This window comes from Phoenix dactylifera, chromosome 11 (assembly GCF_051530095.1).
Source record: "Phoenix dactylifera cultivar Ajwa chromosome 11, Ajwa_hap1_PhDact_Kaust_v1.1, whole genome shotgun sequence".
In the NCBI taxonomy this organism is placed as follows: Eukaryota; Viridiplantae; Streptophyta; class Magnoliopsida; order Arecales; family Arecaceae; genus Phoenix; species Phoenix dactylifera.
In genome coordinates, this window is record NC_143200.1 from 29,800,331 (window position 1) to 29,828,282 (window position 27,952).

Sequence of the window (27,952 nt, forward strand, 5' to 3'; positions counted from 1 at the left end):
TTTAGCACTTACATATTTTACTAAAATTTGACTAATCCAATCCCACCCATCCTCTTCTAATTCCAATGAGACCGAAATTTATCTCTTGTCTCGACCTCAATCATGTTCATATCAAATTCTATATTATCAAATAAAATTTAACCTGGGTCTGCCTAGAATTTCAAACTAGGGTGGAGCAAATTAAGATCCAAAAACGTTAAAACTGGATTAGAAATGAATTTGCTACACTTAACCCTTTCATATTGTATCCCAAATGCTAAAGTAGAATGTTTATGACTGCTCAGCCTAGGCATGAGAGAGAGACGTTTGCGCAATCCCGGCAAAGAAAGGGACGTTGCAAGTCTCGATTGATGGTGGGTAATAAGTGTCCTCAAACCAGCTCACCACCTCCAAGCTAACCTAACCAACTCCCTCCTACCTCTCTTGCTCTCTCTCGTCAGTCGTCACAAAGGACCCTCCTCTCAACTACATAACAAGCAATAATAATCACATCACAACCAACGGTCCCCCTCACGGCCTCCTTCTTCTTCTTTCCCTCTGTGTCGATGGGGCCCACAGCTCGGCGATGACCGCGGCCAGTATTTGGGAGCAATGGCACTGTCGGGGGACGGCAACAAAAGCATCCGCCTTTTCTTCGCTGTCCGTGCAGTCCCTCCTCCTATCCCCCCTTCGCCGGAGATCCCATTTTTTTTTTCCACCCTTTCTTGTCGCTCCGTACCCTTTCTCTCTTATTATTCTACTAATTTTTATAAATTTCCCTCCTCCGACCCGTCTTACCTTTGATCCCTTCCTTCGCTCTCGCTTTAGTTTATAAGGCGTGGAGGGGAAGTTTTTCCCGCGACAATCGTTCGCCTCTTTCGTTGGATTCGTTGGTGGGCGGTTCCAGTAGTGCTCACTTGCGTCTTTGAACAAGATTCTTTCTTTCCTCGGCCTCCCCAGCTGTTGCTGTTGCTGTTGCCGCCTTTGGGGGCCTTGACTTCAGCTCCAAAGCAGGGCTTTTTTCCTTTCAGTTTGGTTGATTGTTTTTTTTTCTTTTTTTGACTTCCCGGCGTCGGAAAAATCCGATCTTTAGCGCCGGCCACGCAGCGCGTTTCCAGGCGGTGTCTACAGTGGCTCCTCCTTTCTTTTCGGTTCGCTTGTCGAAATTAAAGCAAGTTTTGTTAATCGGATGTCTGCAGCTGCGGTTCTCTTCTTGGATGCGTTGTTGTAGTTCGCGAGTCGTTGCTGGGTGTAAAAGGTTAGAGCTTGATGAATTCTTAAAGTTTTTTTTCTTTTAATGTCCGTTTGCTGAATTTGTTGTGTTAGTATTGGAGTGGTTTGAGTTAGAACCGCAGCTTCTCGGAATTTCACTCTAAGAAGTCTGATGGATTTTTGGAATTGAATTCAGGCGAGGTTTTTGAAGATCTGATATTATTCTTGTGTTTGCTGTAATTGTGGTTCTCGGGGAGAGATCGAGAGTTTTTGGCAAGCTTCAATCGGAATTTTGACTGCTGAAATAGTGCTGCTTAATTTTGATCGAAAGCTTCAGACTAAATCATACCCCATCCAATATCAAGCTCGGCGATTAGTCCTGCAAGCATTGAATGTTGGAGCAAGTTCCTACCGTTGCTCCATCTGAAACGATCCTTCGATCAAGGTGAAGCCATGAGACAGCTTAGATTTTCTCCATGGATCGGGATCGCAGCATTTGTCGTTGGTGCGCTGGCTCTACGAGTTCTTTCTCATTCTCTTCTCCGAGGAGGAATTCCGGCCGCAGATCAAGGGTTCAGACCTGTGGCCCTGTCGAGGGGTCCTGGCGATCCTCCGGTGTTTGCTTATTGGATGTCAGGAACCGGCGGTGAAGGTGAGAAGATTTTGAGGCTCTTGAAGGCAGTTTACCACCCAAGGAACAGCTACCTTCTGCACCTCGACGCTGATTCCACAGCTGGTGAGAGGAGAAGACTGGCTCTGGCCATCCAATCTGATAGAATTTTCAAAGCTTTTGCAAATGTTGATGTTGTGGGAAAACCTCATGCGGTCGATCGGACGGGTTCATCGGTACTTGCTGCTGCACTCAATGGAGCTGCAGTTCTGCTCAAGATCAGCTCAGACTGGGATTGGTTCATCAACTTGAGTGCTTCAGATTATCCAGTTGTAACTCAAGATGGTAGCCTCTTTTTCTTGTTTCCATATAACAATTTGTGCTTCTTAGTAAATCTGACAATAGAGGCTCCATGCCCTATTTAGAGCTTCCTTTTAAGGGCAAGGGCATATTTGGTTGGGGCTAGTTTGGTATGAAAAATAAATCTCATATCAGGTTATCATATTCGATAATCTAAAAAATATTATTTTGAACAAAAATACCCTCACTTATATTAAATTAATATTATATTAATTTTATTATATAATCAATATTATTTTTAATATATTATATTGATATATTATAAATATATCAATATATCAATTAATAATATTTATAAATAATAATAATATATTAATAAATATTAATTATCAAAACATACTAAAATTTATTTATAGCAAGAACTATATTTTCTAATATATATAATTAATTTAAAATATTTATTAACTCATGTTAATATATTTTAATATTCAAAATAGCCCAGCAAATGGGCTGAAAAAAAATGTTATTACTTGAATTCTTTTTTCGATGCCATTTTCCGTAGTAATTTTTCCACCAACAAAATGTGGTAAAATTTATTTTCTCCCACAATTATTTTTTTTTTCTAGATAAATAATTTTCAGAAATTGTCGACATACCCCAGCCAAACGAACCCTATTATTAGGAACTCGAGGGTACAATGATCTGTCTTCTGATCTGATTCTACTTGTTTTGCATGAGGAACATGATGACCAAGTCTTATTGATATGTTACCTTTTGAAGCTAAAGCATAATCATAAGAATAAATTGGGCTTATTTGACCATGTTTTCTTTGTAGCCATGGATATTATTCATATCGATCAATAAACCAGTCCAACTCTCATTCTAGACCATTTTGAATTGATAGCTTTGTGCCTCTTTAGCCCTATTCCTGTGCCAATGTTCATATGATATGGTATCCTTATAAGCAACAATGATTCTCTCAACTCCTTCCCGATGCTTATGGTTTCTGATTTCTGAACCTGTGACACTTGTAGCAATGCAAACTGAAGGTTTCTACTCTTGTTTTTTATTATTTCTTGGTTTCTGAATATTAATGAGGACAACCCTACAGGCCTAGCACTTCTCCTCATCATCAAAAAACAGATTTATCTCTTGATTAAATTGACAGTGGTGGCTGGAGATGAAAATGGGGGGGAAAAAATGAAAATTTATAATACTTCTAAGTTCGCTGCTACTTAAGTAAAGTTCTTTCTTGCTGCTCGGTGGGATTCTTACTCAGCAAGAAACCAAAGATCTTATGAATTCATTGCCAGCATTCACCTTGATGCTGTTTCAAGTCTTTCAGGCGAGTCTGGTGTGTTCTCTCATCACTCAGTTTAAATTTAATCAATTTGATTCATTCGGCATTGACATATATAGAAAATTTCTGTCAAGTTCTTTTTGTTTACTCTGGGAGAAGTAAGAACTTGTTTTTCTTTAGTTGAGGAAGTACGGCCCTAATCGAGAGGAATGGAGGAAAAGACCTCAATTAGTTCGGGATTAAAGCTTAGTTGAGTTGAGTTGCGTTGAGTAGGAGAGAGACATAAAACGCTCAATATCTGATGCCACATACTTTTCAATTCATAACAGTGATTGTCAGCCTTATGCATGTGAAATTTCAATTAGTCTCCCTTTTGAATTGGAAGTTTTTGGCAACTGTGGAGCATTAGTAACTTATGCATTTGAGGGGTTTTTTTTCAGTAGTAATGATCAAAATTCCTATATATTCTCATCGATGTTTCCTGCACCTCCATTTATCCTAGTAACAAATGTTGAAAAAATGTCTTGCATGCAGATCTTCTTCATGCTTTCACTTCTTTGCCAAGAGATCTGAACTTCATTGACCACACAAGTGACCTTGGATGGAAAGAGTAAGCTCATTAGGAAATCATATTTTAGTATTTATGATATCTCTTTAAATCTTTTAAAATGTTTTGTTAGGCTGAGTTGAGTTATTGTTCTACAGGTCTGAGAGATTTGATAAAATTATTGTAGACCCAAGTCTTCATATGGACAAAAATACTGAATCCTTCTTCGCTTCGGAGACACGAGCGACACCTGATGCTTTTACATTATTCACAGGTCTGTCTTCCGTATTCAGGAATTCTGTTTTCCATTTGGCTGTTCACGAGCCATTGTTTAGATTTTGTTCAATAAGCCATTCATTTGGAAAACCAGGATATCTGACAAACTAAGTTTTATGAAATTTTAAATGCGAATCACATTTACCAACACATGGTGCTGCAAATTTTCTAAAGTTTTATCAGCAACATCCATAGAAATCAAATTAGAATTTGCCTCTCGCTGTGGAGACTGGACTGAAAATTTTCAGTTTTTTCATGGGAACAGGTTCCCCATGGTTCATTCTCAGCAGACCCTTTGTGGAGCACTGTGTGCATAGCTGGGATAACTTCCCTAGAAAACTTCTCATGTACTTTGCCAATGTGGCCTACTCAATGGAATCCTACTTCCAAACAGTGATCTGCAACAGCCCTGAGTTCCGAAACACCACCGTCAACAGCGATCTAAGGTACTTCCTTTGGGATGATCCACCAGGATTGGATCCTCGCTTTCTCAATCAATCACAATACAAGGAGATGATAAAAAGTGGAGCGGCCTTTGCGAGGCGGTTCATGGAAGATGACAGTGTGCTCGAAAAGATAGATAAAAAGATACTAAGGCGCTCGCCAAATGGAGTGGGCGTCGGAAAGTGGTGCTTAGGGCGGCCCGGCGGTCGGAAAAGGAAGGAATTGGAGGAGGATCCATGCTCGAGCTGGGGTGATATCAATGTCGTCGTGCCTGGACCATCAGGGAAGCGGCTCAGAAGTTTGGTGTCAGGGCTCATTTCAGATGAGAAGTTGCGTTCAAACCAGTGCAGGTTTGCATGACGTGATCGGGCCATGGATCGTGATAGCCTTCGAAATTAGGCCATTTGGTAATGACTCTGTCGTCGCCTATTTAATCAGTTGATCAACAGGTGCAGTTGAACCAAAGGCCATTGAGCCAGAGGGTGAGATTTTTGGGTGGTTACATTTTCCTTGGGTGAATTCCTGAGCATGATTTGCATGGGTAAGAGAAGTAACACAATAGAGGCCTTCCATTCAGGAGGAAGTAGGACTAGGTTCATAAGCTGATAAAGGGTGTGTCAAAAAAAAAAAAAAAACGGAAATCCAATTTTACATTGTCTTCATCTACTGAGATTCCAATTTCCGTTGTACCATATCATACATCTATACGTGAGGTATAAAGCATCCTGTACTTTTGAGATGATCAAATATCTTGTTGGATCTTTGGTCGTCGAGTTTTCATTTTAAGATTGGTGTTTGCAATCCCTTTGAGAAACCAATCTTGATGTGCATAACAGATTTGCTTACACTGTCTTCAGATATCTTTCGAGATAATCCACAGTACAGTAATTCTTTCATCATGCGGGGTGATCCACACTCTCTCGCTCAATTGGATTACGAAGCCTCGATTCTTAAATGAACTTAGTCGGACCACCGAACTAACGGCTACAATTGCAGCTCCCGTATTTCTTAGAGAACCGTTCAAGTCTTTTTCTGGAATTAGTAACTCGGAGAGCATGCGTGGAAGAGGAAGAGAGAAGCTTTGCTTGTGCATGTCCGTGTGTGGGGGACTTGGGCTACACGCACGAATGAGTTGGGCTGGGTTGGGATTTTCTATCTAGGAGAACCGGCTGGGCCTGGGCAGGGGACGCAAATGGAATTAATATGAAAGCGTGACAAAGGCCCGCTACGGATCTCTCTCTCTCTCTGTGTGCGCGCGCGTCTCCCTCCCATCTTATTCAAGCATCCAAGCCGAAAATGCATGATACCACCTATTTTTTGTTGTCTAATTTTGAACTGCGCGGATGCAATCTGGCGGATAGGATCATAGCCTCGATTGGCAGGAAGTCAATAACATTTCCAAGAGTTCCACATGGATAATTCTTTTCTTCTTTCTATATATCAAATGATCAGCGGCACCTCAAAATTATCCTTATTTTCTAGTTAAAAAATGCGACACCTGAAATGTACATGAAGAGATAGACACCATTTGAAACATCATATTATCCTTTCTTTTTACCACTTGCACATGCTGAAGACAAGAAAGATAGGTGCTGTATCTTTTGCCCGAAAGAAAATTTTATCTTAATTTGTAGCCATTTTGAGATTTCCGCACGTAGATAAATGAAAAGGTTTCGAATATTTCGATTGCAAAACAAGATAAATTATTCTTTCGTGCAAAAGGTATTTAAAAAAAATATACATGTATTATATAATAACCATCATTTAAACAGTAAATAAAATGAAAGTATTATCTAGGATAATTGATAATTTGGTGAGGCTAAAACTAAAACCGAACCAGACATTAGTATGTTCATATTTGTTTTATCTGACAAATACAAATGCAAACATTTATTTTTATATTATTTTTAAACATATACAAATACAAACCAAATACTAAATATATATGCGCGCACACACGTGAAAATTTAATAATTAAATTTTATGACCACAAAATTAAAAATATTACTCAATGAATAATAAATCAAATTAATAGTACATTAACATACTCATTTATTTCTTTAAAAATTTATGAGTGATATATAAAATTAAATAAAATTATAAATAAAATCAAATATTTGGATACAGAGTGTTGTGTATTTATTTATATATAGACACAAATATAGATATTAAGTAGATACTTAAATTTTATCTATATTCAATTAATTTTAGATAAAAGTAAATTTGAATGAATATTATTCAGCCCGGCAATCATATAAAAGCTTCTGAATATGAACAAGATCCTTAAGCTTGCACGATACTCTAGATAAACGTCTTCAGTTTTTTTTTTAATACCTTTAACAACCCCCCAAAAAAAAACAGAAGGAAAAGCAATATATACAAAACTATAAATAAACCTCCTGGAATATTTTTTTTTTTAAAAAAACGCAAACGTGCCAGAAGAAAATCCCTGACCCAAAGAGTCACCAGCACTCGGCCCATCCCTCCTGCTCCTTGCCGCCTCGGGCTCGCCTCGCGGCACGAGCGAGTCTCGACTCGGCGATAACGATAAGCTTCGCGGGCACACCAGCACACGCTTCCAATGTCCTCAGACTCGCCCCTTCGCACGGGCGACCTCCGTCGCCGCACCGCTTCACGGCGAACCAAAGCGCGGCCGCCAGACTAACCCAGAGGGTCGTAACCGTCTTCTTACCCGAGCACGCGCGCAGCACGCGCGCCGCCACCGCCGCGCACCGCCTCGCGCGTTGCTCCGCCAGCCCCATCCTCCGGCTCCAATTTATCAGAACACCTTCCTCCGCCGCCGCTCCCCTCCGGGCCGATTCGGGGGCCGCCGACTCGGCGGTGGAGACGCAAGAGGAGTCCGACGAGGAGGCGTCGTCGTCGGAGGAGGGACCGGTGGCGCGGCGGCAGGAGAGGCAGAGGGAGTGGATCGGGGGGGATCCTGCGCCGAAGAGGACGCGGGCGTCGTCGAGGGCGTGGCATTCGGCGCAGGCGATACGGCGGAGGTGGCGGGCGACGAGGAAGTTGGCGCCGTGGACGTGGGCGTCGCAGGGCCAGCAGAGGAAAGCCGCGTCCGCCTCGCAGTAGACGGCGGCGCCGCCCTTGCACAGCTCGCAGGCCCTCCGCCCCTTCATCCCCTCCGCCCGAACAAACCCTAACCCCCTAATTCTAAAATCTAAAATATTTTTAACCAGGAAGAGACAGAGAGAGAGAGATGGGCCTTAGAGAGGGAGAGAGATGCGAGGCGGGGGAAACGGGATCGGGCGGGGAGGGAGAGAGATACGAGGCGGGGAAAACGGGATCGGGCGGGGAGGGAGAGAGATACGAGGCGGGGGAAACGGGATTGGGTGGGAGGGCGAAGGGAGCTAGTTTTAGGAAGAGATCCGGAGGAGGAGGAGGATGGAGGAGGGTTTGGAAGGAAGAGACCACTTCCATGGACTTAAATATACGATGTTAGCTCAGATATTTTGAGAGGTTGGGATTTAAATATTTGTTATTATTATATTATGGAATTAGTCTATCAGATGTATGGATAGGTGGGAATATTAAATAAATCTTCCTTTCACTGGATATTACCAATTTTCGGAATAATTTGTCTTTACGAAAAGAGAAATATTTGTTAAATTGATTAGTTTTTTATTACTATATCTTGCCAATTGTGATGTAACGATCTTCATTTATTCTCAAGAATCCCAACTAGTGGTCCAGAGAGAATGTTTTTGACAAGGGAGGACACCAGCCGTCAGTTTTATTTAACTTTTTATATTTAAATTATAATTATTATAAATTAGCTTAAAGATTAAACATTTGATTAGCTTGTGGTGTAAACTTATGACTATACAAATTCAATGTTGGATAATTTTCTATGCTTTCTATGTGAAAAAGACCGAGAATTATGTATAAGCTAGATTTGAATTAAAATATTGGATAATCTGCCACAAGTTGTCATTCTATTTAAAAGAAAATCATATAACTTGAACTGCATGCCTATTATTTCAAACCAAAATTTGTCCCAACAAAAGTAGCTAAAAAATTTTATTTTAATTAGAGGTCGGCGACCGCCGCGTTCAACCAGACCACATACCACCTCACTCGAACTGCTCGCCGCTCTTGCTTTTATCTGTCCCCTGCCGATATAATTAACGGACAGAGTTGTATGTTCCACGCGAGAGAAGGATTCATCTTTTCCTTCTACGAATCCATCGTTGGATCTAGCTGCTTTGAAAGCTGTGCAGCAGATGATTAAAAAAAATTGTTTGAGATCTGTGCAGAATGCGAAAGAATATCGATCATTCTTTGGAGCCAGAGAACCAAACGCGGCAAGTTCTTGGGTCAGATCTCTCGTATTCTCCCCGGGCGGTGACGATAACGGGGTTCGCTCCGGAGAAAATATCTGGCTCCCCGTGCGTCCCCAACCGCGGAGCCCCGAGACTTTTAGTCAGGCTATTCTGCTCCACGAACCGACACACTTTCGATCGCTCGGATTCGCACGTGTCAGCTCCTCGTCCTCTCTCGTAGACTTCTGGCGTTTCGGTCGGGATCGTGGGCAAACTTGTCGACGCAGGAAAAAAAAAAAGAAGGCGAGGAATTTTTGAGCGCATAAATCATAGCCACTCGCTTGCAATGACGTGTGGGAGTCTCTCTCTCCGTGTGTCATATGCCATTCAAAATCCTTAATTGACATCTGCGCCGGTTTCTTCAAACAAGTCAAGGGCCGAACGATTACATCCACGAGGATTCACCACGTGTAGTGCTCAGCTGTGCTCAGGGAACTGGATGCCTCGGGCTTGGAGGCGAGACAGCCACCAAGCAGTCCAAATGATGACATCATTCCTATAGAAACGTGACACTAGAGAGCAAAACTACCTTGGAGGCGAGGCACCCACTCGTACATGCTTTCCAGCCAAGGAAGGAGTCCAAAATTACTAGTTTTGCAGCGCGCTAGTACACAGCTTTGTTGGTGGACCAGCAATCACGTGTGATCCGTCCCTTTGAGCCCGCTGTGCAATCCCCTGGCCTGTCCCCTTTCACGGAGAGATCCAAATCCGGCCAATTTATGATCGTTTGTTCGGATATCCACAATTAGTGGGAGGCTTGGAGTCTTGAGGCCGCGTGGCGCCGCACATGGAGAGATCTCCAAGATTACCGGGATTTTTTTCTCTCCCTCTCTCTCTTGAGACCACGTAGTTCTTGTTATAGTTGAGGAGATTAAGCTAGTGCTAATTAGCCGTTCCTCCCTGGGCAGTGGGCAGTGGGCAGTGGGCAGTGGGCGGTGGCCAGTTTTTTTACTGCTTTGCCAGCACAACTAGCTACCCGAAATTGGCCGGTTTAAAGAGACTGAATATCATAAGATTCTACAACTGCATGCACACTATGAATAAAACATGAATTATGAGCTCAGTCAATGCTCAAGAAAAAAGTCATCCAAGAGAGTCACTGAACCGGCTTCCAGCATACCCGTTGCTTCACAATGTGGTACAAATCACAATGCAACTTCGAAGGGGGCAACGAGAATACAGCACGACGGCTGAGTGATTTTTTTTGTTACATTTTTGAGTTGCTAAAGCATTTTTGATCAATTATATAATGATCATGGTTCAGTAAGAATTTATTTACGCACCTTTGAACTTTGAAAGCCACCATGGGCTAACTATGTAGGCCAATGTAGACAGGCTGCGAGATTAAAAACGTACCTGGTGGATCAGATAGAAAGTAGCTTACTGATTTGACAGCTCGCAATCATTTCGATTGCCTAACCTTTGCAACCAAGCAATAGCAGGTTGCTCAAACTTCGCTTTCAAAGAAGGCATCCTTGTATAGACTAATTAATTGGCAGATAATCAGGAGGGAACGAGGAAACCTCCTTGGACCCTTCAGATGCATTCTCAAAAGCACTGCCCAGTTTTAGCGGTTGACAGAGAGACAATTGGGTGATGGAGAGCAGATGTAGTTGTCAGCTTCTTTATTCTCCACCAACCATCTGGAGCAAGCGAGACAGTGAAGCCCTTTGTAACTTCAAGCGCCAACTTTCCCTTCTTTACCTGCTTTTGACTACCATCTGAGGTTCGCAGAAGAGCCAGACCAAACCTGGAGGGTGGTGTACAGGCCAAGACCTGCAGGCCAAAAGCTCAGCCACCAGCAAGGAGAGGAAACAGACCACCGCTTAAGAGTTCACATTATTCTGCTTCCTATATCATAAGTTAATTATATAGTATGGAAAGGGGGACCGTAGCCACTTTATTTAATAACTGCAAAAAAAAAAAAAAAACTTCCACCATCCACAGGGGACCCATCATTTCATTAGATCGCTATCAGTTTAACCTCCTTTTAAAACTGATCACAAGATTTTCTTTTGACAACATCAAAGCATTTGAAGACATGAACTAGTGGTCACCAAACTGGCCAAATGCCGTACTATTGTTTTATTGTTTCCTGTGTAACATATGATGATGATGATGATGAAAGCCTTCATCTATGTAGAAAAACAAAAAAAATGATAATAATGTACAGGGGAAGCCAGGGCACATTCTTTTGTGAGATGGGAAATTGTTTGCTTTATTGAATGCAACCTAAGGCAAACTGGGATTCAGAATTCCCAAAAAAAAAAACTGGTGATGAAATCACAGCTGCCTACATGGCCAAAATAATTGGTATGGTAGCCCATATGTGTTGTCTGATATTGTAAGGAAAGAATCAAGAACCTATACAGTAAGCTGAATTCATCCTTGCTGGATAACTTGGGAGGGAATGGCCATTGACTCACCATGTGTGGTATCCAAGAGAACTGCAAACCATGAGAAGCAATCACCATATAACACAACCAGGGAAATACACGTAGGAGATCTTTATTCCATCATGTAGAGGTGCCAAACAAATAAAATAGCATACTACTTCTAAAAAGATATCAATAATATCCACATAACCACACTAAGAAACATGCAACCTTAATACGTAGCTAGCGACAAACTTAATATAGCCTACATTTACTAAAATAACAGAGCTGCAAAGGGAGAAGTATGTATTGTTTATTAAAGCAGTGTTGATGAAAATGAATTACATAAGGTTCAAAATGGAGTTTCAAAATGTTTGACAAGTCAAATGTCATTTCAAATCTTGCCATCTAGGGGTTGAATTAAAATTTTGTAAAGTTAAAACTGATGCAGCTCACCTGCAAATCATGCATTATCCATCTTTCGCATTAAATCTCTCAACAATTCGTTCCACCAAAACTGGATAAAGTGAGAGCCAGTATAATATGAATCCTAGTAGAGTTCAGCAAAACTAGATTTTGCAATTACTCTAGAAAATCTCCCCCTCTTCCACCATAAGAGGAGCCTCATTAGACCCCGCAAAAGATGGAGCCTCGTGCATTGGAGGACACTTTTTAGCTAAAGTTCGAACCAATGACCTTCCACTTGGATGACGCGCTCAATCACCAAGCTATAACATTCATTTCGACCTTTATAATAGACAAATTATTATATTTATTCATATTTATTCCCATCACTAAATAGTTATTTAATGTATATTATGATATTTAATATTCTAATTATCTTGTATAAAAGATTAATACTTTTCTTATTGATAAAAATGAAAAATGATTATACTTTATTTTATTCTTTATGATATTTTCAAAACTTTATTGTTAAAAATATTAAAAACATTAATAATTTCTATGTATTCTTGCATTTATATATAACTTTTCTTGCAAGTTTTATCTATGCTGCAATTAAAGAGGAATGGTGATATTTTATGCACAAAATTGTTGATATTTTTATGCTATATTTTTTATTCTCAATATTTTTTTAATATTTAATATTGTTAATACAAACCTAGTCGTACCAAAGATGCAGACCCTTGACCAAGTTAGTCTCGTGCATGTTTAATAACAATATCTTGAATTCTTATTTATCGGTGGAGCAATATGGATGGTGGTTGTTATTCTCATTTTTTATGATTATATAGTTAATGTTACTTTTTCATTATTAAATTCTGCTAAAAATCTGATTTATATTCGAATGATATCCAACTTATATCCATATTCTGATCCAAAAAAGTATGGATATAACTAACATCCGACTTGTCTCCATATCTGTTCAGAATAAATATAGATATACTTAATATTCAATTCATATCTATATTTGTTTGAATATAAATAGATATTAATTTTGGTATCCATTTAGCATTTGTATCCATATTTGTATTCGTTGAAAAAATATAGATATACTAGTACCCAATCTGTATCTGATCCATTTTCAACCCTAACTCTAATTGAACAATTGACAGTATAACTCATAACACAATAATCACATAACTTCATAATCTGTTATTAACCAGTATGGCACACAAAAAGATGAGAATTTGATTTGAACCATACGGTTTCATCAAAATAACCATCATGTATTGGCAGCCAGAACTTTTGATACACTTTGGAATCTCTTTGAATCTCGCTTTTGCACCTACTTGTTAAGCACTTCCAAACTAAACTTTTAAGAGCTTTGGTGTTCCCATTCCCACAGTCAAACTTGCTCCCGCTTCACATGATTTAGATTGACATTCACCCAAAATATTGACTTTGGCAAACATTTTTCACAATCCTCTTCCCATTTGAATACTCTCATTCATTCATAATATGAACACAAAGCGTTCTAAGAACCATTTAACTTTGGCATCTGACTTTGGCAAACACCGGATATACTTGTCTCCAAATACCATCCTGATATTGAGGCACCTCTTTAGCCATCACGAGCAAGTTTTAACTCAACCTCATATCAACAAAAACCTATGGATGACAAAAGCAACAATCATTCCTAGACATTTCTAGCACTAGTTGTAAACAATCTGTCAACGATCATAGAAACCACCATCAATTGCTTATTCACCACTTGTTTCTCTTCACTCATCACACCCCATAACAAGCACAGATTTCTTATTCTTGCCAAGACCCTCTTCATCATCCATCTCTCATAATTCCAAAGCATAGAAATTGTATGACCAATGAATCTATCCCAATTCCGGAAGTTATTCTGGGGTTCCATCAATGCATTTAATTACAGATTTTACTTTAGGTTTGTCAGGCAGTATAATGGATCCAAAAGTATGCTACATTCCCCTTACAGCTGAATGTCGTTTCTTATTAATGTCCTTAGTTTCCATTTAACATCATCAGAGAATTAAACACCAATAATCTGGATTTATTGAGTGCAAGGAAACATTTGAAAGATATGCCACCAATAATATTTTATTCAAGGCAATGTTGCATGTGAGAAACAGCTTTTCAAAGTAACAACACAGCATAAACATAAGGCTAGATATGTCATTATATCAACATACATAAAATAAACAAGAAATTTCATTGATAACAATGATTAAAGCAGCCTTTCAATAGAAATCATATTTAGGTAAACAAAAATAAGAATGAGGTATCCATCACTCACCAAGGATGTTGCTCTCAGATGAAACTAGCCAGTAATGCATGCAATGCAACCCAATATATCAAAAAGCCAAGCCGTAAGGTAGGTTGTCTCATAAGCAGTCTTTCCCCTGACACCCTGGTAGATTAACAAGGAAAACTGTCCGTTCAGTAACATATTCAAGAAAATCATCTCAAAATGAAGGAAATTGTTAAAAAAATATGCCCACCATATCCCATCAATCCTGTCTGCTAGAGGTCGAGTAGCTCTTGGAACAAAGCGAGACATAGTAAGTGACTTGAAGCCATGTGCTTAAGTGGGGAACAATCAAAACAAAATTAATGTTAATAACATTTATCGCGAAAAGGAAAAATAATTTGAGCATTGAAACAAGTGAAAAAAACAGGATAGAAGAACCAAAGTCACCTTTATCATCGTCCTCATCAGCTAATACATTATCATCATTCTCTGTATCTATAGCTATGGCTATTTGATCATTATTGACCTTGCGCCCACTGCGGACATGCGTAACAACTGCACCTGAGCTTACTTTGTTTTTCTGTGCCAAAAGAAAATTAAAAACAAAAAAAGTCAAATGATCATCAAAACTAAAAACAGATTATAAATGAAGCATGAAAGCCAACACAGAAAAGATATCCCCCCCACCCCCCCCCCCCCACCCAAAAAAAATCCCTCTGATTTTACTACACAAAAAGTACTACTTTATCAATAAAATGTCACTGAAAATTTATCTCAAATAGCACAACAGTGCAAGGATCAAGAATATGATAATTTCAAGAGGAAACCACTCAAATTCTTTGAAGGCACCAATGTTCTCTAATCTATGTTGCAACAAGTCCAGCTAATAAAGTCACACTCAATGGAGAACTTTTGAATAGATATGGCTAAATTTTTTTTAACACTACTTCTGAGAAGAACATTCAAATAATGGATAAAGAAGAGCTGGATAGTGCAAGTACAAAGTTATACATCTAGACTTACCATTCGTTCTATCTCCCGAGACTGTGGGGAGTTCATGATAGGAAGCTGACCAGTATGGGTACCTTCTTGAAAAACCTCTATCTGTGTTTCCTTCTCACGCAAAGAATTCTCAAGAACTTCAGATTTACATGATAACTCTTCCACTCTAGCCCTTTCAATTTGTAACAAAGCATCTTTGCTTTTAACTGTTACCCGTAGATCATCTAATTCAGCCATAACAGATAAAATTTTCTTTTCCAGGACATCAGTGTAAATACGGATTTGACTGAACTCCTGATCATCAACAGCCACGTGCTGTAACCCAAAACGTGATAATATCATATCAAACCATTTTAACAACTCACATATTTCAGATGAGTACTTCTTGTAAGTCTCCTGTGAGGCCAGAAGGTCATTGGTGCACCTAGTTACCTCCTGACGCAAGAATGAGATTTCTGAATCCTGCCCTTGCAATTGGAACTGAAGATTTTCCACCTCTTCAAGAAGGCTCTCTGACAGGCTGTGCAACTCATCAAACTTGCTGACAGTTGTTGAAAGCTTTGCCACAGCCTTCGCCTGAGAAGCTTCAAGACTCTCCAATGCTAGGTTCTTTTCTTGAACTATATTCTCCAGTTCCTTGTTCCTGCTTTCCAGGTCCTCCATCTGTGTCTCTTCTTCATCAAGCGCTTGCATGAGGGCTTCAATTTCTGTATTGGAAGAGAGAGAGAAAAAAATACTCTAAGATTGATAGAAAGGCTTCACATGTATCACCTCAAACACATGCATTACATCATTAAAACTCTTGAAATTTAAAAGAAAAAGAAAATATATGAAACATAGTTCCAGTAAGTTACCTTGATCTTTAGAAGTTGATGCATCGGTTAGAGATTTAATTTTCCCATGTAGCTCATTTGACGAAGCCTCCAAATCATCTAGCTCATGTACTCTTAGCTCTAATAATTTCTTATCCTCCTCCATCATTTCAACCTGCTTCTCTAAATTATGAATTTTTGTTTCCGCAGAATCAAGATCTGATGAGGATCTCTTTTTAGCAGCTTCAGCATCCCTTATTTGAGATACAAGCTCTTCACAGATTCTGTTCATTTGGATATCCTTTTCCTGTAGTTCTCTCTGCAAATCTAGTATGGTGGCTTTCAGCTCCCTTTGGTTGCCTTCTGTCATCTCATTTATAATGCTTGTTCCCTTGACAATTGATAGTAACTTATCAGCCATTGATCTGATGCACTCATCTGTAAAAAAATATGTATATCCATCAGCATGCTCTTGCTTACTGATGTAACTTGGCAATTTCAAGACTGTACCAGTTTTTTCTAAGGCCTGCTCCTCAGAAGGTAGGCTATTTTCAACTATTTGGGCTTTTCTATTCCCAATCTCAGAAATGGAACTGCTACATGCTTCATAAAGCAGGGACAGATTTCTAGACATTGAGCAAATCTGATTCTCCTTTTCCTTAATCATCAGCTCAAGTCCAGTTACATCTCTCTTCAGAGATTCTGAACATTCCATCTGAGCAGCTAGTTTTCTTTGTACAGTTTCTTTGATTTGCTGCAGGTGCGTGGCTTGTTGGTCAACTGACAACGAGTGTTTGTGAATATGTCTTTTCAAATCATCGCATTGCCTTAAACATTCAAACACACTATGACCAGTGATAGCAAGATGTTCAGCTATTGAACTGTCACCAAATTGTTCTTCCATCTTAAGATCTGAAAGAGCATCAATGGCATAAGACTCCTCCTGAAAAAGAATTCCATTGATTGGGTTAAAAAAAGGTGAACAAAAGATGGAACCAGTTTCAAGAATCAAAATTGTTTCAGAAAAAGTGATCTCACTTCTATAAAAGAAATCCATTGCAAGTTTCTGTCAGAAGCAGTAGAATAAGAGTAGTGATGTTTGGTGCATGCAGAATACAAAGATGATACACTAAGGACTTATTGTGGAGAATGAAGGCAACTTGAGTCCCAGTCAACTAAACAATTAATGCGAACAAAGGAGCATGACAAGAAAAGGAGATTATAGGCATCTTTCTAGCGTTCTACAAGATCATAATTCATGCAAATATCACAAATCAGTATACTGCAGGTTTATAAATAAATATACCAACAACAACAAGGTCCTGGTGCAGAAAACTATAATCAGCACGAAGCTTATAATGCATCTTGCTTGCTATCATAAAAAGAATTAATTGAAACTAAAACTGTTATAAGTTGCATATCATTTTGGGGCACCACTTGAATCATTCAGTCAAGCAAATGTATAAGCTTATAAACAACTATGCAATATATGTATACATGCATCATGTGTGTGTAAGACATCTAACTAAATCCCATACCAGTTACCCACAAAGCATGGACACGAATACAAGATATACATATGACATGACATAAATACGCCGATACAGTAAATATTTAAAAAGCAGGATACGATATGCCTAGGCTATATGTACGTATGCATGTATGAGTTTAATATCAAAAAGCATCCATAAATCACAATAGGCTAGCAAAAAGCATATACTCTATACTTTGTACGATATCATCAACTTCCCCAAACTCATCCATCTAATTAAGATTCAAATCTACAGACCCCAGATTCATGCTCCACACCATAATATCAACATCACAAACTCCAAAATTAACCATTAATTATTAAAAGGTTATATTCATAAAAAGAAAGAGACAGAAAACACCCTTTCCCTCATTTCCTTAAGCATTGGGGAAGTATCTCAAGCATATCCAAGAACTAACCAGAGTGCTTTTTTAATTTTTGAAAGACAGAACAATTAGCATAATTATCAAAGACATGTCCTAGATGTATTGGATGAAAATTGATTTCCAATACATATCCAATATGAAAAGGCATGCAAATTCAAGCATCCATGCTTGTTAGCTAGTAAACATTTTCTTTTCCACAATCTCTCTTCTGCTTAATATTTCATGCACATTTAATTTTGTTATAACTGTTCAAGTGGAACACTATTTATTACTATAACGAATAACCTTACGTTGAATTTGTTTAATGATATCATCCCCACAAAAACAGGGAAATAGGTGCAAATAGTGCAAGGTAATCTTAGCCTCATTAATCAAGCAAGGTCATAATCTTTGTTCCACTCACTTTAATATATTCCCAGTATTGCTAACCAAGGTTCGAAAAACTAACCTCGCCATAGTATGCAATGATCCAGGCTGCCCTGTTTTGTGGTAGGTATTGCATGCCATACTGCCCCACATCAATAGCGCTATTGCTAACCAAGGTTTGAAAAAACTAACCTTACCACAGTATGTAACAGTCCACACTGCCCCATAGTGCAGTAGGTACCACGTGACATACTGCCCTATATCAACAGACGACGAGTGGATATCAGGGTTCATGGAATCATTTACAATGTTGGTAAGTGAACAATATGCCCGAGAGGCAAGAACCGTGGTACTTCAAACCTTAATGCCAACCAACCCTATTACATTTTCACCCCAAAATTTTGTATGATAGAGATGATATGCAGATCTCTTCATCAAATCCTGATCATACAGTCAGATGACATAGATGACCTTATTGGCCTATTGTGATAGTCTGTAGGTACTGCACAATAAGCATAGAAAGAATAATGTAATGTTTTAAATTTGAATTTGAATGGTTGTCACCTATGTTTGACTGATTACATGGTGAAAGTTTATCAACCATGGAACAACTTCTAAATATCCATATATTTCGTCGTAGTAGAGAAAAGATGGTTATAGGTAATCATGAAAATGCTTAAGTGGCTATGAAGGTGCCCCATATAGAGCTAAAATATAATATATTTTACTAATAAAACCAGAAATTATATCGGCAAATTTATCAGTTGAATTGTACTTCATGGCATAAAAATGATATTAGAAGTATAACATCTAAAAAGAATAAACTTCAATCAATTTGGCACCAAACAACACCATAAAAATTGATTTAAAATAGTGGACCTTCTTGCTAAGATCCATATATTATGCCTAGGGTTTGCTCTCATTAACTTGGGAGGTTTTTTGGCTGCAAGGATTTTCCTCACCTATGCACTTCACCAACATCTCCATGACCTCTTCCACCAATAAACCTTACCACCCCTTTCTCAATGAGACTCTCAGCCTAAAGCTAGAACATTCATGGTCAAAGCAACTATTTGGCTGTCTGTGGCTAGTCAGGAGATATATAGGCAGTACCAAGCCAGCATCTTGATTCAACAAAAGAGAGATAGGCACCAGAGATTATGCTACCAAATAGACCGTAGAGACAAACATGCTATGTGTTAGATGTAAATTGACGAGGGAACATCGAGATTCCTTTCACAAGAGAGAAAATTTAGCTTCATAGATATGTCCACACCATGCTTCCTGCTGTAGGCTCGAACTTGAATTAAAACCGACATAAATGCTACAAATGATCATGAAATATAGACTGACATAGAGAGATGAGGGGAAACTCTTAAAATCTAGTAAAGTATGCATTTGGCATAGAAAACACAACTGGCATTAAAAGTACCTCATTAACTGGATTACTTGACAGCAGGCAGCTCGATGAAAGAGCAGGTAGGTCAACAAAATTTGCACAGTTCATCTGTTTCTCAATAGATTCCATAAAGCTCTCCAAATTGCAGAAGAGGTTCAAATCTCTGGTAAAAACATTAGCAAGGAGACTTGAAAATTCAAAGCAGACATTCCTTAGTTGGACAACGCCCGACTTTAACTCCAGCAAATTGTCTACTAGTTTCTTTCTTTCCCCGGAGTTAACCAAAATAAATTGTTCTAGGCGATTAAGAGCATCAATTCTTGCAGCCTCTGCAATGTCTTTCTGTCTAAAACACTCTCTGACTGTCGCTTTTGCATTTGCCAGTTCCTCCTGGAGCATGTCAGCTCTCTCCTGAACTTCATTCAACTCAGCTAGAAGAAGCTCAGCTGCTCGTTTAGATTTCTTTGCTTCATTCTCTGAAGAAACTACTGCTGAGTGCAAATCATGACCGAGTCTCCCGATTTCTTCAATCTTCTGCACAGGATCGGTTACATTGATTTCAAAACCAACATCAATGCCATGCAAAGCAGTTAAAAATTTACTAACGGTCTGGCTACTATCGTGCAAACTCTGCTCCGTCTCTGCCAATTGTTTCATTAATAATGATTTCTCAGATTCCAGGGCTTCTACCTGCTGGTTATGCTCAGTCTTCAAGTGATCCATCAAAACAGTCATCTCTTCAATAGTCTGTTTCAGGCTATCCCTTTGTTGTACCAATGCCTTCCCTTTTCTAACAGCAACATTTAGCTTCTCTCTCACAGAGGCAGACTTTTGCTCATCCTGAGCTAGTTGTTCTTGTAAAGCATCCCTCTGTTTACTTATCGCCTCTAATTCCAGCAACACAGATTGATACTTCTCCATGTCAACAGTCTTCTCCTCCTGTAATGAGTTCTGCTGTTTACTTATTTCCTCAACCTCCAACATCAAAGAATGGCACTTTTCCATGGCTTCATCCCTCTCCTCCTTAACTGAAACTAGATTACGGCAAGCCTCTTCAAGCTTTAACCTCAGATTCACCAATTCCTGCTCCTTGTCATCCGGAACATTTGTTGATGTGTTTTTATCAGAAGACAAATTCCCTTCCTCTAAAACATATTCCTTCTCACTAACTTTATGAACAGATTTCTTTGAAGCTAGGTTTGTATATTTATCTATAAGCCTCCTCAACAATCCTTCCAAACGTTCAGTAACAGTACCAGCAGCGAGAGCCTCAGACCTATCACTATCTGGCAATGCATCGCTAACCAAATCAAATAGTTTCCTTACCTCCATTTCAATATCATGCCAATCCCTATTCTCAACTTTCCCAGTCAATTTCTCCTGCAAGTCAGCTAGATCTTTTCGCAAATTCTCTCTGTCAATTTCATCATGAACAGCTTTCTCCGAGAGTCCAAGATATTCAAACCTGAGCTTTTCCAGGCTCTCTGAAAAGAAATCTTTATCAGATTTAATAGCTACAATCTCTGCATTGAGTTCAGATATTTTTTTGTGCGACTCTTCCAAGTCAACTATAAGCATATCAGAAGAGTCTTCAAGGTTCTCAATCTTCAGTTGCAATGCATCTCTTTCCTGTTGGACCTCAGAAAGTGCATTCCCTAACCATTCGATCCTATCTTCTGGCTCCAATGTCCTGAACTGCGGAGGCATATCAATTCTGTCCAGAACTTCTTCCCATTTCTGCACAAGGCTATTCCTCTCCATTAGGGATTGTTCCAGCATATCGTTGTGCTCAGCCAAATCATAAAACTTTCTCTGAAGCTCCTCATATTTATTTTTTAACTCATCCAATCCAGGATTTGAACTTGCCTGTGCATCATCTTTCCAGGCATCTGCATCAGAATGTGAGCCCCCAACAAAACTCCTTTGATCCCATTCAGTTATAGGAAAAGGAAGATTTCCAGCAACCATTCTGGACAGCAGTTCGATTTTCTCTACTATATCTTTAGAATGGAAATGCTCTGGCAAATCCAAATCTTCCAGAACTTCTTCAATCCTCTGAAGAACAGAGTCTTTAATGAGAAAGGAGTCTCTCAATGCAGTAGCAGAATGGCGGATGTATGAGAGTTCAGATTCTAGAGCTTCAATACGATCTGCCTCTGAATAAGACTTCAGCTTTGCCTCGACTTCCTTGAGCAATTCTTCTTTTGATTGTAATTCCTGCGAGCACTTTTCAAGCTCACTTGACTTCTCCATCAGAGACCGCTTAAGACCTTCTCGCTGCACAAGTAAACCTTTGCCTTTTGCAACAGCAATACTGAGCTTCTCCCTGATGGAGGAAAGTCTCTGCTCTGACTGCTCGAGTTCAGAAACTTTCAAATACAACTCAGAACGAGATGCTTCGAGAGCTCCTTCCATCATATGTAGACCCTCCTTGAGGATTTGATTTTCTGTTTCCTGTTGAAGATTTAAGGCACTCAAGGAGTCCAGTTTTTCCTGTAATTCCCACAACTTAGGTATGAACTCTTGCTTAAGCAATGTAACCAAAGGCAAGGACCAGTTGTCAGATGAAACAACCGGTACAATGTTAACTTCCTGCAAGTATTCCTTTGACAAGTTAATCTGCTCAATTGCCTCTTCATATTTCCGAAGATGGAAAGCAACCAATGCCTCTAGTCGCGGTAACAAAGACTTGCTCAAGTCATTCTCCATGTTGTCGGGCTTCCCAGTAACTTTGTTAAGTTCAGCCAGCCCAAGGAATGTATTTGGATCCTTATTCAGTTCATGGCCATCCAACTTCTTGGCTATAGCAAGACATCTTCTGTTCACTTCATCAAAAACTTCATTTTTACTCATCAAAATTGTTTCAAGCCCATCTTTGGCATAACACAGGTCATCCAGCTTCTTATCCAATGCACTACACCTCTTGCTCAGCTCCTCAATTTCTTCATTTTTGCTCAATAACCCTGATTCTAGCTCCTTATTTTCAGATATGAAGAGAACCCGCTCATCCAGCAACTGTTGCAAATACTCAATAAGCACTTCGTGTCTTTTAGGTAGAAGTTCTAGCACTTCCTCAGCATTAACATCCATCTCATGTTCACCAACATGTGTACACAACTTCTGTAGGCCTTTGTACATTTTAAGCATCAGCCCAATTGCCAACTCATTTATTCCTCGAACATTGTTATACTGTTTATCTAATTCCACGTAGGAAGTATGAAGTGTCTCATGGTTTAGATGAGCAGCATTTAGTCTCTCATGCAGGCTCTCGATTAGTTTTATGGCGGCACAAACTGAAGCCACGACATAGGAGCCAATGTCTGAGTTATCCGGGAAAATCAGTCCAGTTGATGAGTTAAGTTTTTCAAGTGCCTCAAAAATCATGCCTTTAATAGAATACCTGTCGGTTGCATCCTTCTGCAACAACTGTATCTCGCTTAAGAGCCTCTCTTTCTTATTGCTTGCAAGATCGGAGGTTAGCAGTCCGGCAGTTGGGAAAAGCTTTTCAAGTGCTTCAAAAACACCTCTAATAGAGTCCCTTTCATGCTGCATGGCAGACACCCTGGCATTCACTTCCTTCTGCAACAACTGTACTTCATTTAAAAGCCTCTCTTCCTCATCACTAGCACCTTGCTGAATTTTATTTAACTGGTTCTGTAGATCATCTATTCTGCATATATATTTGGAAAGCTTTTTAACAAGCCCATCAATCCTTGTCTGAAGAATGCTACTTTGGTGCCTTTGGGCTTCACACTCCATCTCATACTTTTGAGATATTTCCCTGTGTTCTCCCATTACATGTACTTCAGCCTTTCTGACATCCAATTCCATCTGCCTTAATGAATCTCTAAGGAGGCCCATCTGTTCTCTTGTTAATGTATATAAATCATCTGATTGCCCTGCCTCAGTCAAAGGCACCTCATCCGATGCATTGTCAGCATGATGCACTTTCGACTCAAAGGCTTGAATAAGTTTCGATACACCAGGTGCCGGGGCTCTGCCACCTGACCTACTTAAGGAAACAGAATGGGAATGCATCCCTTGAATCGAATTTTCAAGATTCTGTAAGATACTTTTGGCCTCTTCCAATTGCCCCATCAGAATTCCCAGTACAACAGAACTGCCGGAGTCTTTCTCATCAACCTTCTGAAGCCCTACTGAATTCCTCACACTGCTCCATGAATCTTCAACTGCATTAGCAGTAGCTATGCATTCCACATGAGAATTGTTTTCTTGATCTCCAGCTTGTTGGGCTTGAAAGGGCAACTCAATATGCACATCATCAAGCTCCTTTATCTTAGCTTTGTATATATCCAAACTGCAGGACAGATAAAGGTTTTCCTCAGTAAGTAGGTCAAAGCATGCCCCTGTTTCCCTGGCGTTGCACTCAAGTTGCTTTTGCTTATCAAGTTCAACAAGGAACATCTCTTTTTGTTCTGACAACTCCGAAGCAAGTCTCATATTCTCACTAAACAAGAGCTCTTTCTCCTCCTGGAGGTTTTTCCTTGCATCTGTTTCTGAACTGATGCTTGTATTTAAGTTCATATTTTCCTTTTGTAAAGCTTCCACTAAACCCCTGCAGTTACCTAACTCCGCTGAAACAAGTGCTAACTCTTTTTGTGCTTGTTCCAGTTTGTTCTGCAACTCAGAGGCCCTGGTATCAAGACACCCGAGTTCCTCTCTTGTGGAAGTAAACTTGATCTCAAGTTCCTCCTTTGCAACAGTGATAGTCTGGAGCTCAGACCGACACCGAGCTAGCTCCTCGCTAGCCATTGTCTTGCTTTCCTGAGCTTCTTTAACTAACCCCAAGAGTTTGGACACTTCATCAGAAGACTGCTGGTAAAACTCTGCAGTCAACTCAGTCTGTTCATCCAATTGCATCTGGAGAAAATCCCTTGCAACAGTTGTTGAGTAAAGATGTCTTCTAATACTATCCAATTCATCAGCAAAGCTACCATCCTGTAGAACTCTTTTTAGCATATACCACATCCTCATTGAAGAAACTGGATCTGTCAACATAGGTAGGAAAAGAAGATCATCTTCTTTAAATCCCTCAACCTCGACCTTTCCCGCAGGTGCAACGGCCCCTCCTTCTGCAAGTGTCTCTACTGATTCACTCTCAGCACCAACAACCTCTCCGATATAAGGTCGACTTGTGCCTCTTTCCTCATCAGTACTTCCTTTTCCTCTGGCATCAGCTAATACTGAACTTTCTTCCCTTCTAGTATCTGAAGCAACATACGATGGATACAGCAAATCCACATATTCTTGAAGTGACCTACTCCTGGTGGAAGTAACTTGTGATAACATTTCAAAATTTTCTTCTGCGCAAGAAATCTTCATATGGTCATCAGAAATTTGTGTTCCCATATCTTGAATTGTTTCAGCAGGAATGGAAACCCCATTTGCATCTTGAGGCCTCCCAAGTAGTGGACTTTCAAGGGCAACGATTTCTTCCTTCACCCCACCTTTCTCTGTATCATGATCCTCCTTTCCATTCTCTATCCCCAAGAATCTCATTTCCAAGCTCTCACTAGATGTCGTCAGACCATCTTCTCCCTCGATTCTTTCTTTAGTTGGAGCGGACAAACTGTCATTCTTTTGAACCACTTCAACTCCCAAACTGGGTTCTGTTGCAGCAGAAACCTCCTCCAGCCTGTCGGTGTCCAGAGCCAAAGCAACAGCACTTTCCCCAGCCTGGTCGCTTCCGATCTCCACCATCAACATCCCAATGCCTGAGTTCTCGCCATCACATTTCTCCAAACCCGAATTTCTAGCTTTCTGCATTGCCCCTACCCAGCAACAAATGAGAATAGAATTATACATCAAACCTGCAGCTATTTTTTCCCTACCCCCAACCACCCCCCCCCCCCCCCCCCAAAAAAAAAAAAAAAAAAAAATCTACGAGAGAGAATAAGAGATCTAAATCACAAATTGAAGTCCCTTACCTGATCATGTACCATAATAGAAGATCTTGAACCTCCATCATCAATGGGGAGGTCAACTGGAACCTCTTCAGAATCTCTCTGATCTTCCTGAAGTCCAGCATCGCTCTCTCCAAGAAAGGGCACAGGTGGCAAACCCACCTCTTGGACCGCAACTGAAGGCTCCAATGGATCAGCAGTCCTCACCACAGCATCGACAGCCGAAGTAGGCCTAGGCTCAGGCTCGGGCTCAGGCACCTTCGCCGCGGCTGGAGTAGGCGCCGGCTCAGGCACCATCGTTGGCTCATCAGCAACGATGGCCGAAGAAGAGGAATCAGGCTCGGGCACCTTTACCGGCTCCTCATCAGCTTCAACGCCTGAAATCGGCAACGGCTCCGACACCTCCACTGGTTCATGCGCAACAACAACTTTAGTATGCTCCAAGTCGGGCTCAGGAACCTTTGCCGGATCATCGGTATCGGCATCCTTCCCAGGCTCGCTCACCTTGTTCGAGGATTTCACATGGCTACCCACGCCCTTGTGGTCCTTCTTTTGCCGAAATTGCTGGAGCTGATATCCCAAAAAAAAACAAAAAGATTGGTTTTTTTTAATCAGCTATGAGATCTCAAACAGTGATCCGTGTTCTTGGTCTTTTTGCATAATAGATAAAAGAGAAGGGGAAAACCTTTTTGCGGCCGGCGGCGAGGAGATCGGTCCGGTTCTTGTTCCTGTCCATCGGATCGGCGATGGCCCGGATCCAGACTGCGATCGGGAGATCAACGGAGCTCCAGCGGCATCAATCGCCCACTTCTTCTCCAGCAACGCGGCGGCAACAATAATACGAGAAGAATTCCTCAAAGGCGGATAGGCAAAACACTAGATCGATCGAAGAACTTCGAGAAAGGAAAACACGAAACCCTAATTTCTCAAGGAGAAAAATGTTAAAAATCGGAGATCAGGAGAAGAGACAATCGAACGTACCTGGACTCAAATACAAATCGAAAGATTGAGAGAAGCGGGGGAGAGCGGAACAAATTAAGATTTCTTTTTTTTCGCTTTGTTTTTAATCTTCCATATTTCTTCTTTCTTCTCCTCTCGTCTTCGTGACACGCAATTCGGCGGGTCGCGTCGCGGCGTCGGTTGCTTCCCCTTTGAGAGAGAATGAGAGGGATTTTATCTTATTTTTCAGGATTAAAATATTTTTGAATTGAGAGCCGATCCGACGACGAGCTTTTTATTGGCCTAAATACGACGTTACAATGGGCCATGTTCATGGTGCCGTTGGTATGGAACGCTATTTCTCTTATCTTTTTTCCTTCCCTTTTTTTTTTGCTTAAATCTTTTTTCCTTCTTTACAAGGAATAGGCCGAAGGATGATAACAAATCGTATTCTCAAGTTTCCAGTTATAAAATATTTTGAAAAGTTTTGGATAACAATAGATTTTCCGATCAAGATTACTTTGGGATGCTTCTCATAATCATGCACATTATCTAAGATATTTTTATTTCACCAAACATCAAAGATTGCTAACTCTTTTTTTTTCCTTATTTTCTTGACAAACAAACAGAGTTTTGCAAATCTGTTGCTTTTCATAACGATGCCATGGTAACATTGTAGAATTATGAAAAAATAAAAAATAATATGTTAAGGATATTATTTATAATCTAAATATTTGCAGATTCTAATTAATTTTGCAAAAAAATATGATTTTTTTTTATAAAAATCAAAAGGCTTGGGTGAACTAGGCCTGTCCTGTCCCACTAGGCACAATTTTTTAGCTAATGACAAAAGATTTTGGATCCGAGTGATGGATTCTCTCTCTCTTCTGAAAAATTAGGAAGTTGGTTACTTTTTCCTTTTGGTTCTGATTATTGTTTTAACCCTTGGCCAAAAATGGATAATATGAAGCAAGCACAGAAATTTATTAAAAAAATGTAGAGTTACGAACCTTTAATGACGTCCTAAATAATTATAAAAATAGAGAGTTATGAACCTTTAATTACATCCCAAATAATTATAAAAATGTAGAGTTACGAACCTTTAATTACATCCCAAATAAATGCTATCCTCTGGATCACTTCAAGTGGCAATATGCTATGTGCAAGGGTAAGGGTGGCACACTGGCACCTCTTGCCCAAATTGCACGCTAAAATCGGGTTGTATCTTTCACACAAAAAAATAATGAACACTCATTTGCACGGGACCACCATTAGATCACTCATAGCACAGCTCTCAAAGCACTCCAAAGTCCATCATTCATCTCTCTACAAACATCTCAAAGCTGACGGCTGATGATCCAAATGAGGTTTTCGTGCTATGAAAGTTCATCTTCTTTTGCACGAAAGACGCCCTTATTCCTTTAATGTCAATGAGAGAGACATTTTCAATTTACAAGGAAACTAATAGTATATCGTACATGGCAAACCGTACAGAATCTACATTATCGATTTTCTTAACAAATCTTTCTTTTT

General features: G+C 39.9%; 3 protein-coding genes across 6 annotated transcripts; 1 reads left to right on the forward strand and 2 right to left on the reverse strand.

Annotated features, from left to right (window-relative positions):
• Window positions 1-474: 474 nt before the first annotated feature.
• LOC103722609 (beta-glucuronosyltransferase GlcAT14A-like) lies at window positions 475-5,454 on the forward strand. The gene is made up of 5 exons (XM_008813218.6): window positions 475-1,237; window positions 1,388-2,146; window positions 3,936-4,011; window positions 4,107-4,222; window positions 4,490-5,454. The coding sequence occupies exons 2-5, from the start codon at window positions 1,645-1,647 to the stop codon at window positions 5,026-5,028; spliced, it is 1,233 nt and encodes a 410-aa protein (XP_008811440.4). The 5' UTR covers window positions 475-1,237; window positions 1,388-1,644; the 3' UTR covers window positions 5,029-5,454.
• A 720-nt stretch (window positions 5,455-6,174) lies between these two features.
• On the reverse strand, window positions 6,175-8,075 carry LOC103722621 (B-box zinc finger protein 32-like). Its single transcript, XM_088707824.2, has one exon. The coding sequence runs from the start codon at window positions 7,800-7,802 to the stop codon at window positions 7,131-7,133; it is 672 nt and encodes a 223-aa protein (XP_088563950.2). The 5' UTR covers window positions 7,803-8,075; the 3' UTR covers window positions 6,175-7,130.
• Window positions 8,076-10,042: 1,967 nt separating this feature from the next.
• LOC103722610 (uncharacterized) lies at window positions 10,043-26,701 on the reverse strand. Of its 4 annotated transcripts, none has more exons than XM_026810582.4 (10): window positions 26,462-26,701; window positions 26,166-26,373; window positions 25,505-26,050; window positions 19,590-25,337; window positions 15,917-16,817; window positions 15,084-15,769; window positions 14,508-14,640; window positions 14,311-14,392; window positions 14,106-14,219; window positions 10,043-10,781 (listed from the first exon to the last, which is right to left on the reverse strand). In XM_026810582.4, the coding sequence occupies exons 2-9, from the start codon at window positions 26,214-26,216 to the stop codon at window positions 14,120-14,122; spliced, it is 8,247 nt and encodes a 2,748-aa protein (XP_026666383.4). In that variant the 5' UTR covers window positions 26,217-26,373; window positions 26,462-26,701; the 3' UTR covers window positions 10,043-10,781; window positions 14,106-14,119. The 4 variants fall into 4 exon arrangements, with proteins under 4 accessions (XP_026666383.4, XP_008811441.4, XP_008811442.4 ...); XM_008813219.6 differs by lacking the exon at window positions 10,043-10,781 and adding an exon at window positions 11,056-11,452; XM_008813220.6 differs by lacking the exon at window positions 10,043-10,781 and adding an exon at window positions 11,056-11,452 and having other exon boundaries at window positions 26,166-26,290; window positions 26,462-26,688.
• Between the last annotated feature and the right edge of the window lie 1,251 nt (window positions 26,702-27,952).

Excerpts from the sequence above, each read along its gene's own strand:
- LOC103722609 (XM_008813218.6), top strand. The coding sequence starts at position 1,645 with ATGAGACAGCTTAGATTTTCTCCATGGATCGGGATCGCAGCATTTGTC. Across the intron at positions 2,147-3,935 it reads TCCAGTTGTAACTCAAGATG|ATCTTCTTCATGCTTTCACT; the intron begins GTAGCCTCTTTT and ends TCTTGCATGCAG. Across the intron at positions 4,012-4,106 it reads AGTGACCTTGGATGGAAAGA|GTCTGAGAGATTTGATAAAA; the intron begins GTAAGCTCATTA and ends ATTGTTCTACAG.
- LOC103722621 (XM_088707824.2), bottom strand. The coding sequence starts at position 7,802 with ATGAAGGGGCGGAGGGCCTGCGAGCTGTGCAAGGGCGGCGCCGCCGTC.
- LOC103722610 (XM_026810582.4), bottom strand. The coding sequence starts at position 26,216 with ATGGACAGGAACAAGAACCGGACCGATCTCCTCGCCGCCGGCCGCAAA. Across the intron at positions 26,051-26,165 it reads TCGCCGCCGGCCGCAAAAAG|CTCCAGCAATTTCGGCAAAA; the intron begins GTTTTCCCCTTC and ends TTGGGATATCAG. Across the intron at positions 25,338-25,504 it reads CTATTATGGTACATGATCAG|AAAGCTAGAAATTCGGGTTT; the intron begins GTAAGGGACTTC and ends GGGGCAATGCAG.